The sequence below is a fragment of the Anser anser genome (assembly GCF_964211835.1).
Source record: "Anser anser genome assembly, chromosome: 3".
Classification (NCBI taxonomy): Eukaryota; Metazoa; Chordata; class Aves; order Anseriformes; family Anatidae; genus Anser; species Anser anser.
In genome coordinates, this window is record NC_139722.1 from 31182288 (window position 1) to 31197609 (window position 15322).

Here is a 15322-nt window from a genome sequence, read left to right on the forward strand (position 1 = left end):
ATATCCATTTTCTGCAATTCTCAATACAAATTTGAGAAAAAAAAGCCTGAAACAGTGAGTACAGAATTGCCAATGGTGGCAATAGGAGGAGATATTTAGAGAAGTCATGCAGGCCTGGTCACTTTCTGCAATTTCATTCTTTATGGCTCCCTAAACAGCCATAACTGGAGTTAGTCAGAACTAGTCCTTTTCAGGCAGGCAAATGACTTTAAAGACAAGCTAGCAGCAAGACTGATGCTGTTATGGTACTGACAAGCAACTACAGTTATACTTGGAGTAGCAAGTACAACCAGATATCGAAAATTGTCATCTGCTCTTAGAAATGAGTATACGTAAAAATACAAACAGAATGGTTTGGGTTGGAAAGGACCTTAAAGACCATCTAGTTCCAAACCCCTGCCATGGGCAGGGACACCTCCGACCAGACCAGGTTTCTCAAAGCCCCATCCAGCCTGGCCTTGAACACCTCCAGGGATGGGGCATCCACAGCTTCTCTGGTCATTTCTTTTATTTCTGTGGAAGAGTTTTCACTTTTCTCCCTCAAAGAGATGTGGTTAGTTTATATTTTTCTTTACAGCAGTTTTGTTGGTCTTTAGATAAATTAAATCCATAGAGAGAAACTCAGCATGTGAAGTATACCCTTACATGTAGGAGTTGCTTCTAGATGCAAGTCTCCTCCAGTCCACACTGCACATGCAAAAAATATTCTTGACTCATTTAAAAGCTGTACTACAGGGCTAGATCCTGTTTCCAAGTTAAAGATGAAATAGCTTAAATATGTACTGTATAAGTATAGATAAAAATATTACTTTGATATAACTATTTCTAGACAAACACTTGAGAGGCTTACAATGAAGCATATCAGCATCATACACGAATAACAAAAAAAACAGAATCGTATTTACTTGATCGTATCCGACTGGCAGATGCTGAAAGGCCTTCTTCAGCGAGCATCAAGTGGCAAGCTCTATCTGATCCAAGGAGGGGTCCCACTTCCCTCTCTCCTCCATCCACCTGTCACGCTAACACTTCTTTGCACCACCTCCAGTGTGGTGGACCCTGTGCTGGGTCATCTTCACTCATCACACTGGCAGACGAGACAAATCTAGCAGCGCCCTCACAGCAAAAGAAGGCCAACAGCAGCTTGGGCTGCCTCATGAAATGTGTCACCACCAGGAGAAGGAAGGTAGTTGTTCCCCTTGAATCAGCGTGGCCCTACCAGCACTGCAGGTCTGGAGAGCTGCATCCAATTTGGGCTCCCAGCGTTAAGAGACACACATAAAGCAGAGAGCCTGACACAGAGCACCTGTGCGAGCTGCAACTGTTTAGCCTGGAGCAAAGAAGGCTTTGGATGGAATCTTATCAATGTGGATAAATACCTGATTATGTGCTACACAGGTAAAGGCTGAAAGGAAGATGAGCGCAAATTGAAATATAGAAATGTTCATTTAAGCAAGAATAATTAGTCTACCTGTGGCCAGATACTGACACAGACTACTCAAAGATGTAGTATAGCCTCCAGCCTTGGAGATACTCAGCATCCAGCTGGAGACTGGTGTGAACGAACTGCTGTGAGCAGCTGCCTCTTTCCAACCTCGGCACTTGTGTAAGTCAAAGTGAATTTCTACTAATGCCTAAGTCTGAGTTAGCACAGCACAAGCATCCACCAACTGCCAAGTTACCCTCCCTGTTGCAACAGCTCTGCAATTTGCCCAGAACGGATTTAAGTGGTTGAAAAGCCACGTTACCATGGTAACTTTACAGGGCCATACCACTGAAAAGTGAATTTAAAAGCAGTTTTGTCTTTGTGTTTCCCACACACAATCATTTTAATTAAGACCTTTTCATTCACTCATCAGGTAAAGTCTTAAAGCTTCCTATGAGGAACACCTGAGAGGCACACAAAGAAGAAAGCTTCCTGATTTCCTCTTTCTCCTAAAAGAAAACTCGCTATAGAGCAAAACGGTTTTTCTTTCTGTTATATCACACAGAAAATTTTAAAAGATTTGGCAGAGTTCCTATCAACACAAGGGAGGAGACTGATCCGAGCTGTGAATTTTGTTGTTCCCAATTGTCAAGAGGAACACCTTCCGTCAGCTCAAAAGCGTTACAGGCAAGCATCTAATTGCCTGTTGTTCTGCCCACTAAAAGGGCTGTTTGCTCCCTGGAAAGTTAACCTTCAAAGTCAGAAGTCTTGCAGCAGCAAGCAGTCAGCCAAGTGATAAATATTTCCTTACCACTGGCTCCCTTGCCTGTGACCTTGTGGCATAACTGACTGAGTTTTCCTTATTTCACTTCCATGCACTTCAGTTATAACTCGGTGATTGCTCGTTGCACTTGTTCACAGGTTCAACTGCCATTTCAAAGCATTTTTTCTGGGTTGTATCAGAAGCTTGAAGCAATACCACTGCAAGAGGGCTTCACCATATAGCCAGCATAATGATGATTACTGTCACAGAACAAGTCTAAGCAATCTTCAGCAAGAATTCTGTGGTAAGGTTATTTTAAAGGAGTTTCTCAGGACAATTCTCATACGAAGTCAAAATGAGCAGTTTTTTCCATTTTGTACCACATCAATACAAAGACACTTTAACTATGAGACTCAGACTTGGCAGTAATCTTCAAGTAAATTATTGCCACGGTCCCTTCATTGTGTTTTGACTCGTTTTTTTTCTAGAAGTACGTGAGGACAATTAGGAAGAGTAGTAGACAACAAGGAACAGCAAAAAGCACTAGGTAGAAGGAACTAATATACCTTAAAGGTTTGGGAAGATTTCATGCAGGGTATCTGAGATCAATACTGTTCCCGAAATCCCTTAGAGACTACAGAAGGCTCAAGAACCTTATATGATCAAAAATCTCTTCCATCATGCAAGCCATCTGCTCTTCCAGATGGCATTATATACTGATGCATTGCAGAAATGCTTAAAACAGTGCTTTGTTATATACTCCCTCACTTCCACTGCAAATCTGAGTTATGAGCTACTTTTGAAGACCTACAGACAACTGTTTCTTCCCCAGTATATTTCTCACATCTAACAAAAGGCTTGGTAAAACAATTTTTAAAGCAGGGACGACCAGCTTGTTTTCCTCACTGAGAGTTAACAAATACAACCCAGTAGTGAATTTCAGGTGTTCATCATACAACACTTGTTTGAAGCAGGACAGTTAAGAGTACTTTAGCAAAGTGCCGATACTATAACAGACCTCCAATTTATATTCTAGCACACTGTAGTATGGTTCTCAAAAGCCATACTTATTAGGAGGGCGGTGGTTTTTTTGGTCAGTGTCACTCCATTTGTCATATACAGTATTTCTCATGTACAGCTGTGCAAGCTTTGCACAGTATTTGGCATGTTTTCATATTCTGACCATAGGAGAAGACATGTAGCTGCATTCATTCCACCTACCACTTCCTAGAAGCCCAAGTCCTTGGGTCAAAGACCCAGTACCAAATACTTGCAAGCTGAGTATTTAACTGAGAATTAGTTAACACACTGAGCTGCTAGGGCTTCAAAGCAATCAGTGAAACGTTTTCCTATGCTAAGCACTTACATTAAGTCCCACTTTGAAATATTGGCATTTCAAGCTTCATTCTGAGTTGCCTTATTTTGCTTTCTACCAGTACACGGCAATTCCACTTTTCTATCAATAGTCAAGCCAAGCGATCTACCAGCTGGGTATGAAACAAGACCGCTTGTGGAGCCCACCCATTTTTTTTCCCCCTTTTTCTTTTTTAAGTTTAGTGACAGCTTTCTCAGTAAATTGCAACACAGGCAGTAAAATAATCCTTACTATTCTACAGCAGTTAAACCAAAGCCTCCAAGTGACTTGTACTAAAGGGCAGTGACCTAAACTTATTAACTTACCATACTGTGAATTGCAAGTACAATATAGTTACAGGAGAGATTGAGACCTATACAGCTATTAGTGCACTTTCTGGAAAGAGAGTACTGGTATGCACATGCCTAATACTAGTACTAGGTACAAAAAGCGACTTCACTCTGGTCACCCCATTTATTTTAAAACATGGCAAGACCACATACTGTTAGAAGATAGGAATAGAAGAAAACTGAATAGCATTACAAGACTAGAAGAGTTGTTTAATTTATTCATTCTCAGCTTTCATTTCATCATGCTGTGCAACAGCAGCAGGGAAACTAGACCTAAACAGACAGGAGAACTATCAAGTTGCATTTTTGTACAGGAATGATGCTCTTTTCTGAAAAATGTTACCTATTGCTGTTCACTTCAGTGTAGTTCTAGTTATAAAAAAATGCATCAATTCCTCAAACTAGAAGATACAAAAGAAAAATATTTTGAAGCATCTTAAAAATCTCTACCACCATCTGGAGGATATACTATGAAATAAAACATTAGTCCTACAAAACTTCAAGCAGACCTGCCCAGGTAAACCAAAATCAAAAACTTTGAAGTTCTTCAGGTTTAGGCTTGAAATCTATCCCAAAAGTTAGCTGAGGATTTAATAAGAGATATCTTGCTTTTAAAAGAGACCTTTATCTTTGCTATTTAGACTAATCCCAAATATAAAAGAAAACAAACCCTATGAAAATTATAATCTCACATCTGAACTACAAGTAAACATGGGGTACTCTACATCTACTTAATCGGGTACTGCACTGCAGTTTAAAAAGGATTCTCTCCCAAAACTTATGAACTAGGAAGAGTTTGGCAATGCCTTAAGAACTTCCTATATCTTAACGTGGATAACAGCAAAACATACTAGAACTGGTAGTCACTATTCATCTACTAAAACTAAATTCGGAAGATATTAAACTAGGTTTTGATTGTTAACAGCATTTCACATACAAGGCAGAAACAGCTAAGTTCTCCTCACAGAAGTAATGAAAATGAACTTCTTTACTTAAGTAGATTTAGTTAGCGTATACACCAGTCTGTAAAATAAAGGTCTTTAAACAAAAAAAAGTTTAAAAAGCAACTGTAAAGACATCTTCTAGTGCAAAGCCTACCTCTCTACAAGTCTCTGCTGCAGAAGCAACATAGAGTAGTGGTGTATAGTACTAGCTGAAATCCTAGCAGACAGATAATTGCAAGGTTTTCCAGACTATAAAAATCAAATTCTATGTCTATTAAAAAAAAATAAAAAATAGCTGATTTTAATTAAAACTCAAATATGTGAACTTTTATAGAGTTCATATTTTAACATTTTTCATCCAAAGCCCAGTTGGATGCAGTCTCAAGTTATTAAGTAACAAAAGCAACCCATTCAACTTATATCCAAAAATAAACAGTCTGAATCAATTATACACTTGATCTCATTTCAGAAAAAGCATTTGTGGTCTGAAAACATTTTCCAGTCTTCCAGACCAAGTTCAGTGATTAGTTAGCCCAAACTATTTTATGGCAATTCATCCATTGGTTAGATAAATCTATACAGATGGTACAGAGAAGAGCCTGAAGACCATTCACACACATCATTAGTGAACAATGTAACAAAGAGTAGAAAGCACACATGATGTAATTCTACTATCCTATAGTACAGAATTTTTGTGGAAGATAAATTTGTAGTTACACAGCTCATTTTTAAAACCACACGTTTCTTACCAGTTCTGGTTTTAGGCTTCACTCAGCATGAAATTATACATTCTGGTTTGTGAGACTGTCTGTCAGACAATATATATTCTGCAATCTCACAAGCGTTCACTATTTGGAATTGATTCTTTCCTGATTTTTTTTATATATATATATATATATATTTTTTTTTTTTTTTTTTTAATTTTTATTTTCAAAAGAACTAACCTACCATATTCTGAGTCCTAGGAAACATGACCAAAAACAGGTAACTACTCTGCCTTTGAATTTCTATCATTGACAAAGGCAGTCATTTTACTCAAATTGTCATGAGCATCCCTTCTCTGTAAGGGTCTTTTAAATATCTTCACTAGCAGCAGAATCTTTTCATAAGGACATACTGAAAAATTGTTCATGGAACTTTCATGTAGTTTTAGATCAGTTATTTGATTAATTTTATTAATCTAATTTCAGTTAATTTTTTGCTTCAGTGTTGCTTAGAATTACCATCCTTGAATCAGCCCCTTTATGCTCATTTACAGTAGCTCTTAGTTTCAAATATAGAATCATTTAGGTTGGAAGAGACCTCTAAGAGCAGAGTCCAAACATTACCCTAGCACTGCCAAGTCTACCACTAAACCATGTCCCTAAGCACTACACCTACACATCTTTCAAATACCTTCAGGGGTGGTGACTCAACTACTTGCCTTGGCAGCCTGTTCAAGTGCCTCACAACCGTTTCAGTGAAGAATTTTTTTCCTATTATCCAACCTGAACATCCACTGGTGCAACTTGAGGCCATTTCCTCTTGTCCTATTGCATGCTGTTTGGGAGAAGAAACCAACCCACACCTCCCTACAACCTACTCTGAGGTAGGTGTAGAGAGCAACAAGGTCTCCCCTGAGCCTCCTTTTCTCTAGGCTAAATAACCGCAGTTCCCTCAGCAGATCCTCACAAGACATAAATATGGTAGTTGTTGAATCTGAACAAGTGCTATGATCATAAATGCACTGACTGTACACGTGGTAGTCAAGTTCCACACTACTGCATATCCTGAGTGCTAAAAAAAAAAAAAAGATATATCAAAGCCATCAGTTGCCCTAAATGAACCTCTAAACACATACAGGATACATGTTAACAGCAGATTGCATAACAGAAGCCATTAGCCTTTTCCTGGTTTAGACCTGAGTATATTTGCATTTTTAGAGGGGCTCTTGAATGTAAAAACTTCACTGAAGGGCTCTAAGTGCAGGGCTAATGTAACCAAATAGCAATAATCAGTATGACCCCTGAAAGCTTAATACCTTTAAGTAAAGGTATGAAAGTGATACGTCCTATTAACTGGAGGGAAAAAGTTAAAAATACTTACTATAGTATCCATAAAGTACAGTGTCTTCAATCTGCCTTGAAACATTAGCATCGGCCCAGTCCTAGTAGAACAGAATAAAAGCATTTAGCACCAAATAAAATCAACATTTTATTCAACTGCATTTTTATAGAACTGAAAAACATTCATATATCAGATGCCTAAGGAAAAGCATTAGGCACCCAGTTTGTTGATATTAAGTTGAACTTCTTTGTATAAGTGAATTAGTTCAACTTAAACATTATGATTAAGAAATGCTGCCTTTAATGGGACAGACACTGCAGTAGCATCCCAACTGCCTATACCCACTCATTTTGGCCATTAGCTAAAAATGTAAAGCTCTGGTTTTTTTCGGAATTAATATCCTTAGTTACAATATAATGTATTTTTAATGAATAATTGAAATAAAAAGTGTTAGTGTCTAATTTTTTTTAGCAGCTGAGTGTATTTCCTGTTGTTATGCCACTTAAATACCAAGTACAATCTGAATATCCACTTTTATGAAACCAATTTTCATTTAATACATATCAGATAACACAACTACTGAGTCTGAAGCCTAACCTAAACAGTTTTTCAAAGTGTTTTGTTAAAAAAATCCTGGAGATAGGATTATTCTCAGTTCTAGCCCTTTTCCTTCTGGACTGTTGGAGTAACACAGTTGACGTTAAGCATATAGGCCAAGTCTTTACAGGGACATAGCTGTTCTCAGAACGAATTTCCCAAAAAATTCCAACATAAGGTAGGCTTTGAAGCAGTCTAGTACATCAGAAAAAGATTTTACAGGCAACTTAGCTGCATGAATTGCCCAGCCCAGTAGTCAGATGTGCTGCAGCTTAAACTGTTTTAGAGGCTTGCCTACATTAAGCTGAAAGCCAACTGGGAGGGACGTAATCAAGTCAACGATGTACTCATTTTGAAGTTATTACCTACCTCTCAGTCAGAAAAGCATTACTTTTATATCACGAAGTCTGACAATGGGAATTGCTAAAAATAACAGCCTCAAAACACCACTTGAGGCTGAAAGTGACTTAACTGGATTTCAGCCACAGAAATGGCATCACACGCTGAAGTCTGGGAACACCTTTCTAGAAAGAAAAGCTCTATAGTAGAGAAGCATTTTCTAGATGCAACCTGATAGAGGGGACAGAGTCAAGTTTTGTGAGTAGAATTCACTTTGTTGGGAAGAACAGCTAATTTTGTGCACATAGCCTTTTAAGGTACCAAAGCTATTTTTCAAGCATATAGATCTAGATATTAATAGTATACAAAAAAAACATGACTTTGAGAAGCTCCGCAGTACTATACTTCACTTCCTGTTCCTATTCTATTTAGCAACACTGAAATAATCACACATTAAAGAATACAAGCATGTAATGATACCTATGTAATACTGATAGAGATGAGGATATAAGTAAAAATACAAAATGGCTACTTCTACAGAACCTCCTGGCTGTAGAATGCTAGCAACACTGGAAATGAGCAGGCATACAGAAACAAGCAGAGGACCATCTGATACAGAATAGACTTTCAGAAACAACATACTACAGACCAGGAAGACCACTGAGTTGTTTGGGCAGCTACCAAGTACGTTGTGCCAATTCCCACAGCATTCTGAGAATGGGATCTCTTAAGACACCTGACTGCACGCAGTATTTCTATCATAGAATAAACAAGACTAAAATTCAGAGATGCAATAATTAGATATGAGAACAGCAAAGAGTTTATTATGCTATTGTAGGTTATAGATTTGTTTTTCCACTAGCTGACTACCCAGTTTAAATCCTTGTCTTCTTTTTCAGAAGTTCAAACTGAAAAGTAAAGGTTAACATAAGACTTGAATTACATAAACAGTAAGCTTCAGAGACCAGTGCCTTGTATCAATTTGTTCAAAAAATACTGGATTACTTAATATTTCACTCACCAGTGGAGCTTAGACACTAACTTTATGCCAGCCTTGAGTTTTCAGCCTAAGCACAGAAGCTTTTTTACATAACACCAAAGGACAGACTGCTTTCCTCATGAAATTCCTATCTAAAAGTCACATGTTGATCAAGAAGCCAAAATTCATCACAGAAATTAATAAGCGTATCTCAAATTTTACCTCAGAACTGCAGGAAACCCATCTGTGCATTTTAAAAATCAGATCCCAGATGTAGCAGCACTGATATCCATTATTCAGCAAGGGCAAAAGCTAACAATTTTCAGAATCCAGTTACACAGCACTCCTGGGGAATTGTTCCGAAAACTGAAGCAAAGATGCTGCTACAGCTACATTGGTAATTGCACCCAGCTATTCCTTCTCCTATTGGAACTATAGGATTAAGGAAGCTTAACATGACTGTAACATGATTGTTGGCAGCCCAAATCAGGCACTGGATCCAGAGGTGCAAGCCTGTCTGTACAGATGAAACGTTCCAGAACTGCTCCAGCCTTGTGGGATCCACCCTACTCCTAGTCGAGGGCAAAAAGATAGCTGTCCAAAAGCAAAGTTTTTAGAAAACTAACTAGTTGTGTTGGTATGCCTCCAAAATAAATCAGTGGAAAAAGAAGAGATCCAGCACTATCAAAGCTCCTTACAATTTCTGTGTAGAGGATTTTTCAAATTGGTAAACTCAAGCCCTTTCAGTTGCTGTAAGAAAGCACACACTAATACTTCCATATTTCATATGTGTTGTAAGAATGCTGCTTAAGACTGCACGAGATAAGTCAGACACTTGCTTTATCAGTTCCCTCAGAATTGCCTCAGTTCCCATGGAATGTGGACTTGATGACAGACCATACCCATTTCAGATGATAGCCATTTTTCTGTGATCTCAGGAAATCAGCACCATCTTCCTTCAAATTAATGTATTAAGATTCCCAATAGGCCACTTCACACTGAGCATTTAAACTTACATCATTATCCAACTGGAATTTAAGGAGAAAAGCATACACACATTTTGTCATCAGCAAAAAGAAAGCGTGAAACTACTTGAACAGACGGGCTAGAAACAACACTGCCTAAAGTTAAGTGCCTGTCACATACACAGGAAGCCCAGACTTTGAAAACTGTCAGGCCAAAACCCTAACAGTGTTTCAACAGAAAAATTTCTAGGCATCTGTATGACTGTGAAAGAATTTGACAGTAACTAAGTTCAGAATATTAAAGTGTTTAATTTGCCTAGTGTTAAAAATAAGGCAATGTGTTGCTTTAATTATGCCTCAGGGAAAAAAGTGCTAACTGAACAGGTGGCACTTTCCAGTAGGTCTCAGAAAAAGGTTTCTCCCACAGTCAGAGAGATTTAAAACACACACCAAGCAAGAATAAGCAAGAAAAAAAAAACAACCAACTGTTGGTCTCACTGTTGCTTAAGCGGCACAGCCACTTACAGGAAGAGGTAGCAAGTAACTGATTGAACTTAACTACCAAAAAAAAAGTTCTTTCTCCAACTCCAGAAGAGTATTAGCAGGATTTATAACAGAATAAAGATGTAGAACTTAAAAACATCATAAATACATTTAATTTTGTTGCTTGAATTAAGCAGCATACAAGACCACAGTAATAGGAAGTGTATATTACAGCTTATTAAAATATTGAGATGTTATCTTACATTAACATATGTAAAGATACAAAGATCTATTTCACCACAGCACATATGTACCTGAAGTTAAACTTTGCATTACTCTGCACAAGAAAAATCCGTAATGCAAGCCAACTTAAGAGCAGAGCATACTTACTGTGCAAACTTCCATTCAGCCACTCTCTACTTAGTTTTACACGAATTGAGGTAAAAATTCCTGTTCTTACCAGCAAGTTATCTGTATGCACACCTCATCAGCAGTAACCAGTTCCTCTGAGATGTTTCAAAAGCTAGTGACAGCAGCACTGTCTTGTCAAGAGACACGCTGCTGCCTTTTGAGTGTCAAAGCTCAGACGTTGTCAGCAGCAGTGCTGGTATTTCTCAAATTGATAGGCATATAAAAGTTTACTGAACAAGCAGGTACAGGACTCAGCTGAGAACTCGCCTGGAGAGCCTCTAGATCTAGCCTGTTTTCTTCTCCATCCATTACGACCCAAACTTACAGGATACACAGCAAATACCTTAGAAGCACAACAGATTAAGAAGGTGAGATTTCACTACTGCCTTCAATAACAGTTTAAGATGTGAAAGTGAGACCACAAATTCTCTTAAAATCTGCTGAATTCACACATTCTGCACTGTTCTGCTGCACTTCGTTCTGTTCCATGCAGTTTAGCAAGAATGCATCACACCACCTTTACAATGCCTGTAACAATGCACTGTATTGACAGATAAAGGATTCAAATTGCAAGGACACACATTGAGTATGATGGTCTATGCTATGCTATTACTCTTAAATACTCCTTAACACAAACCATGTTGAAGAATTCAGGGAATTTAAATACAGTTACAAGTGTTAGATGCTAACACATCCGTAAAATGTTGCAATGTATACATGAATATAAAAAAGGTAGTTTAAGACAGATCCGGTTTACCTAAACGATAAAACCAAAGAAAAGCTCCCTCAAGTGCCTTTTTTTTTTTTTACAGTTATGAATATAACTGTAGAAAATTAGAAATAGAAAATTAGTTATGAAGAAAATTCTCTTCTCCTGGTAGCATGAATCAGAGGCATCTTCGTTCTACCCTCAGCAGCTGTGTCCAGTTAGCAACTTATGATAATGAATAGCACTGTTGTACTGAAATACAATATTTCAGTTGTTTTTGGACTCTATGATCTCTGTAGGTCCCTTAGGTCCCTTCCAACTGAACTATTCTATTCGATGAATTCCTTTGCACACAGAATAACGACAACACAAGTCCATGCACCACTGCTCCTTTCCTAAAGGACTACATGACCTTTACAAAACCTTTGTAAGTGCAAAACCTTTACATACCGAAATTGCTCGATTTTGCTTGCATTATCACTGACAAGTCTTATGAAATACAGTAAGACATATGGTGAGACAACCAACAGGTACCAAATGCCACAAGTCATTTGTTTCTAGTAAAGAATAAGTTGTCATCACTGAAAGATGTATAAACAGTGTGTTAAGCTCCACGATGCCACCAAAACTAACAAAACATCAAGATTAAGCAGGGTCGACCATGTTATAGTATATGGCCCTTGTCAAGGAAGACGCCTCAAACCACATGATAGAAAGTGTCTACAGAACACTGTTTTAAGAAAATTCATCGGAAAACAGCATCATTTTAGCAGTCTTCAGATAATCTGTCTAATACAGGTGATTACTACTACTACCAGAACAATTAAATTGATCCTCCTAGCCAGGACACATCCCTTCACTAGTCAGTGAACGCATACTATTCACAGAAACTTTCAACCACCAGACTAACCTTGGCTTCTGTTTAGTCTCTGCTATTAGCACAACACACTTGTCCTGGTATTGGCTGGGATAAAGTTAGATTTCTTCATAACAAGCTCCTATGGCGCTATGTTTTGGATTCGTGATGAAAATAGTGGTGATAACACACCGATGTTTTAGATGCTACTGAGCAGTGCTTACACAGAGCCAAGGACTTCTCTCCTTGTCATGCCGCGCTGCCAGCAAGCAGGCTGGGGATGCAGAAGAACCTATGAGCGGACACAGCCAGGACAGCTGCAACAAATGGACCAAAGGGATGTCCCATACCATATGGTTATCATGCTTGGCAATAAAATTGTTCAGAGTGATGATGTTTGTCTTCCCAATAAACCACTAAGCCCTGCTTTCCTGGAACTGACTGAGCGCCTGCCTGCTGAGGAGAAGTAGTGAAGGGATTCCTTGGTTTCTTTTGCTTACACTTACAGCTTTCGCTTTACCTAGTAAACTGCCTTTATCTCAGCCCATGAGTTCTCACAGTTTTACCCTTCTGATTCTCTCCCAGACACCACCTTGGGAGAGTGAGCAGGCAGCTGTGTGGGACTTCACTGCCTACCAGGGTTAAATCACAACAACACTTCTAGTTAGCTTCAAGTGTGTTCACAGAAAAAAATCTCAGAAAGCTCTACCTATTGACAGGACAGTCAGATGGATTAAAAACTGACCTGAGAGTCCATATGTAGTACCCCTTAAGTTGAAACTCAACTCAGAAGTTGAATATTCTTGACTTTCATCTCTTTAGCACTGACACTGTGAATCACAGTTGAGAGGCAGAGAAAAAAAAGATCATGCACATCTAAAATTGTGTACCTAGGAGCTGGATAACTGCCACTACTCTTTTGGCAAAAGTTCTGAAATCATCCAGTTGAAGGATTTTTTGATGAACTAATAATTGATCTACAGAGAATATGGTCCACATCTGCTACCTAGATCTGTCTCCAAAAGTTTACTAAGGAAAAGTAATATATCAAATGCTTAAGTCACTTTGGCCATTGAAAATAAAGGATTCTGGCCGGAGTCATAGCCCAGCATCAGATGTGGAAGTGCTGGGCTTGAAGGAACGGTCTAAAGTAAGGACACTCAACTCCCAGAAATACTCAGAACCCAATCCAGCCTCTCCTACTTGTGAAGCTGTAGCAGAAAAGCAGTACACAGTACCCAGCACAGCATTAAGAGCCTTAATTAATCATGAAGATCAACATGTCAACATACTGACAACTTCCTAGCTTCAAATTGAAATCAAAGCCTATTGCTTACATTTAAGTCTGTATGTTCTGACTGCAGATTCACTGAACTTTATCAGGAAGGCCAGGGTCATATTTTTATTTCACAATTTCAACACTTGTGTTGCATTGAATCAGAAGACCTCAAGTTATTGCTGCAAAGCTAGAAACTCACTGAGTTAAACATTAGGAGAGAAGGAAGAATTCTTCTGCAGGCCAGTATGGAACAACATACCACCACCAGCATCTACAAACATTAGGAACTAAACAGGACCAAGAAGTGTCAGAAACACAAGTAAAAGTACTTGGAAGAAATAAAACCTTTACCACCAGCATAGATGCTTGCTGCTATCAGGCACAATTTTAAATGGAATCTACCCACCCTTTCATTTACCCCATCATATCACAGCACATGGTCACTAACACAGATCTAAACCTAGAAAAAAAAAACAACAGTATTTTAAATATGGTGCTATTCTTTCTATTAATCACATTTCTTCAATTGAAACTGTATTGATTGCATGACTACATTTGGCCTCTTTCCTTTACAAGTTTGCTTCTCAAATCAGGAAAAGAGTACATTCACCAACTAGGTCTCCAGCTAGATCCTCCTTTGCAACAGGAAATTCTACTTAGTCCCTTGCAGATGCACTTTTTCATCTGGAATTATTTTCTCATAGCTATTTTTCTACCTTACCAGCCTCAATATACTTCTTAATACTCAGTACTATTCTCAGTGCATAGTACGCTAATATCCTAGTAGTCATCTCACTGAAAACTTGTTACACAGCAATCCCCTACAGTTACCGTGCAATAGGTCCTCATACCTGTTTACAGGTGTTGTAATATCTAGCAAGAATAGATATTACTATATTCCCCTCCCACATCCATCCACACCCCTTAAGGGGAGTTTCAGCTTTCCCTGGTAAAGCTGCATTAAGCTGCTTCACAAGCAGCTAACCTCACATTCTACACCATAGATAAAGACCTACATAGAGTCACTACGCCATGTTTCAGTACCAGAATAAATGAATGCTTGAAAAACAAGAATTGAAATAAATCTTAAACTGCAAATGAGCAAAGCAGTATGTTTCTAAGTAGTAGGGCAACAAGTTCCTTTCTACAATGCCCCATGACAATGTACTAAAGGGCAATATTTACAAGATGTATTTATAACCCAAGGATAGCATGCACACTCCTTTTAAGACAATAAAAGGAATAAGCGTTTGGAAACAAGTAGAATTTGGAAAGTCTTACAGGAAAAAATATAAAGTAATAGAACTGAAAATTGAAATCCAGTTCAAGTAATGAACAGAGCACAGTGTTGTATTTGCAGTCCTAGTACACAGCTTTCCAGGAACTGGAGCAACAGTATTGGTGCTAGCAAAAGTTTTAAATACTTTGACAAACCAAGTAAAGGAAAGAACATCCTCTCTCAACACAAGAGAGCTGCCTCTTTCAAAGAGAAAATTAACATTTTTAGAAGTACATACCTTAAATGTACCATTTTGATTTTTCATATACGAAACCAAGAAGATGTCTACTGGTAGCAGTGCTGATGAGATAAGTGCAACTGCCAATGCAAAGATAGCTGTTATGGTAGAAATTACTTCACTTTCTCGTCGACTTTGATACTTGCGTACATAAAACCAGCAGAAAATCAGAATAGCCTGTAAAACAGTGAAAGATAATTATGATGAACACAACAAGGACATCCGAAAGCATCTACTAAAGTTAGGCCCTGTCTCAGGCCGCTTTGTACGTGATCATCAGCATTATATTCTTCTAGACATTAGC

The 15322-nt window shown here is 38.3% G+C and overlaps 1 protein-coding gene across 1 annotated transcript in view; it reads right to left on the reverse strand.

The window, feature by feature from the left end:
• LMBRD1 (LMBR1 domain containing 1) overlaps nucleotides 1-15322 on the reverse strand; it is a 75794-nt gene that overhangs the window by 59877 nt on the left and 595 nt on the right. The window contains exons 2-3 of the mRNA XM_083830422.1: nucleotides 15019-15195; nucleotides 6923-6983 (exon numbers count right to left, since the gene is read on the reverse strand). Coding sequence (XP_083686548.1) covers nucleotides 6923-6983; nucleotides 15019-15195 — 238 coding nt within the window. The remainder of the gene's footprint in view (nucleotides 1-6922; nucleotides 6984-15018; nucleotides 15196-15322) is intronic.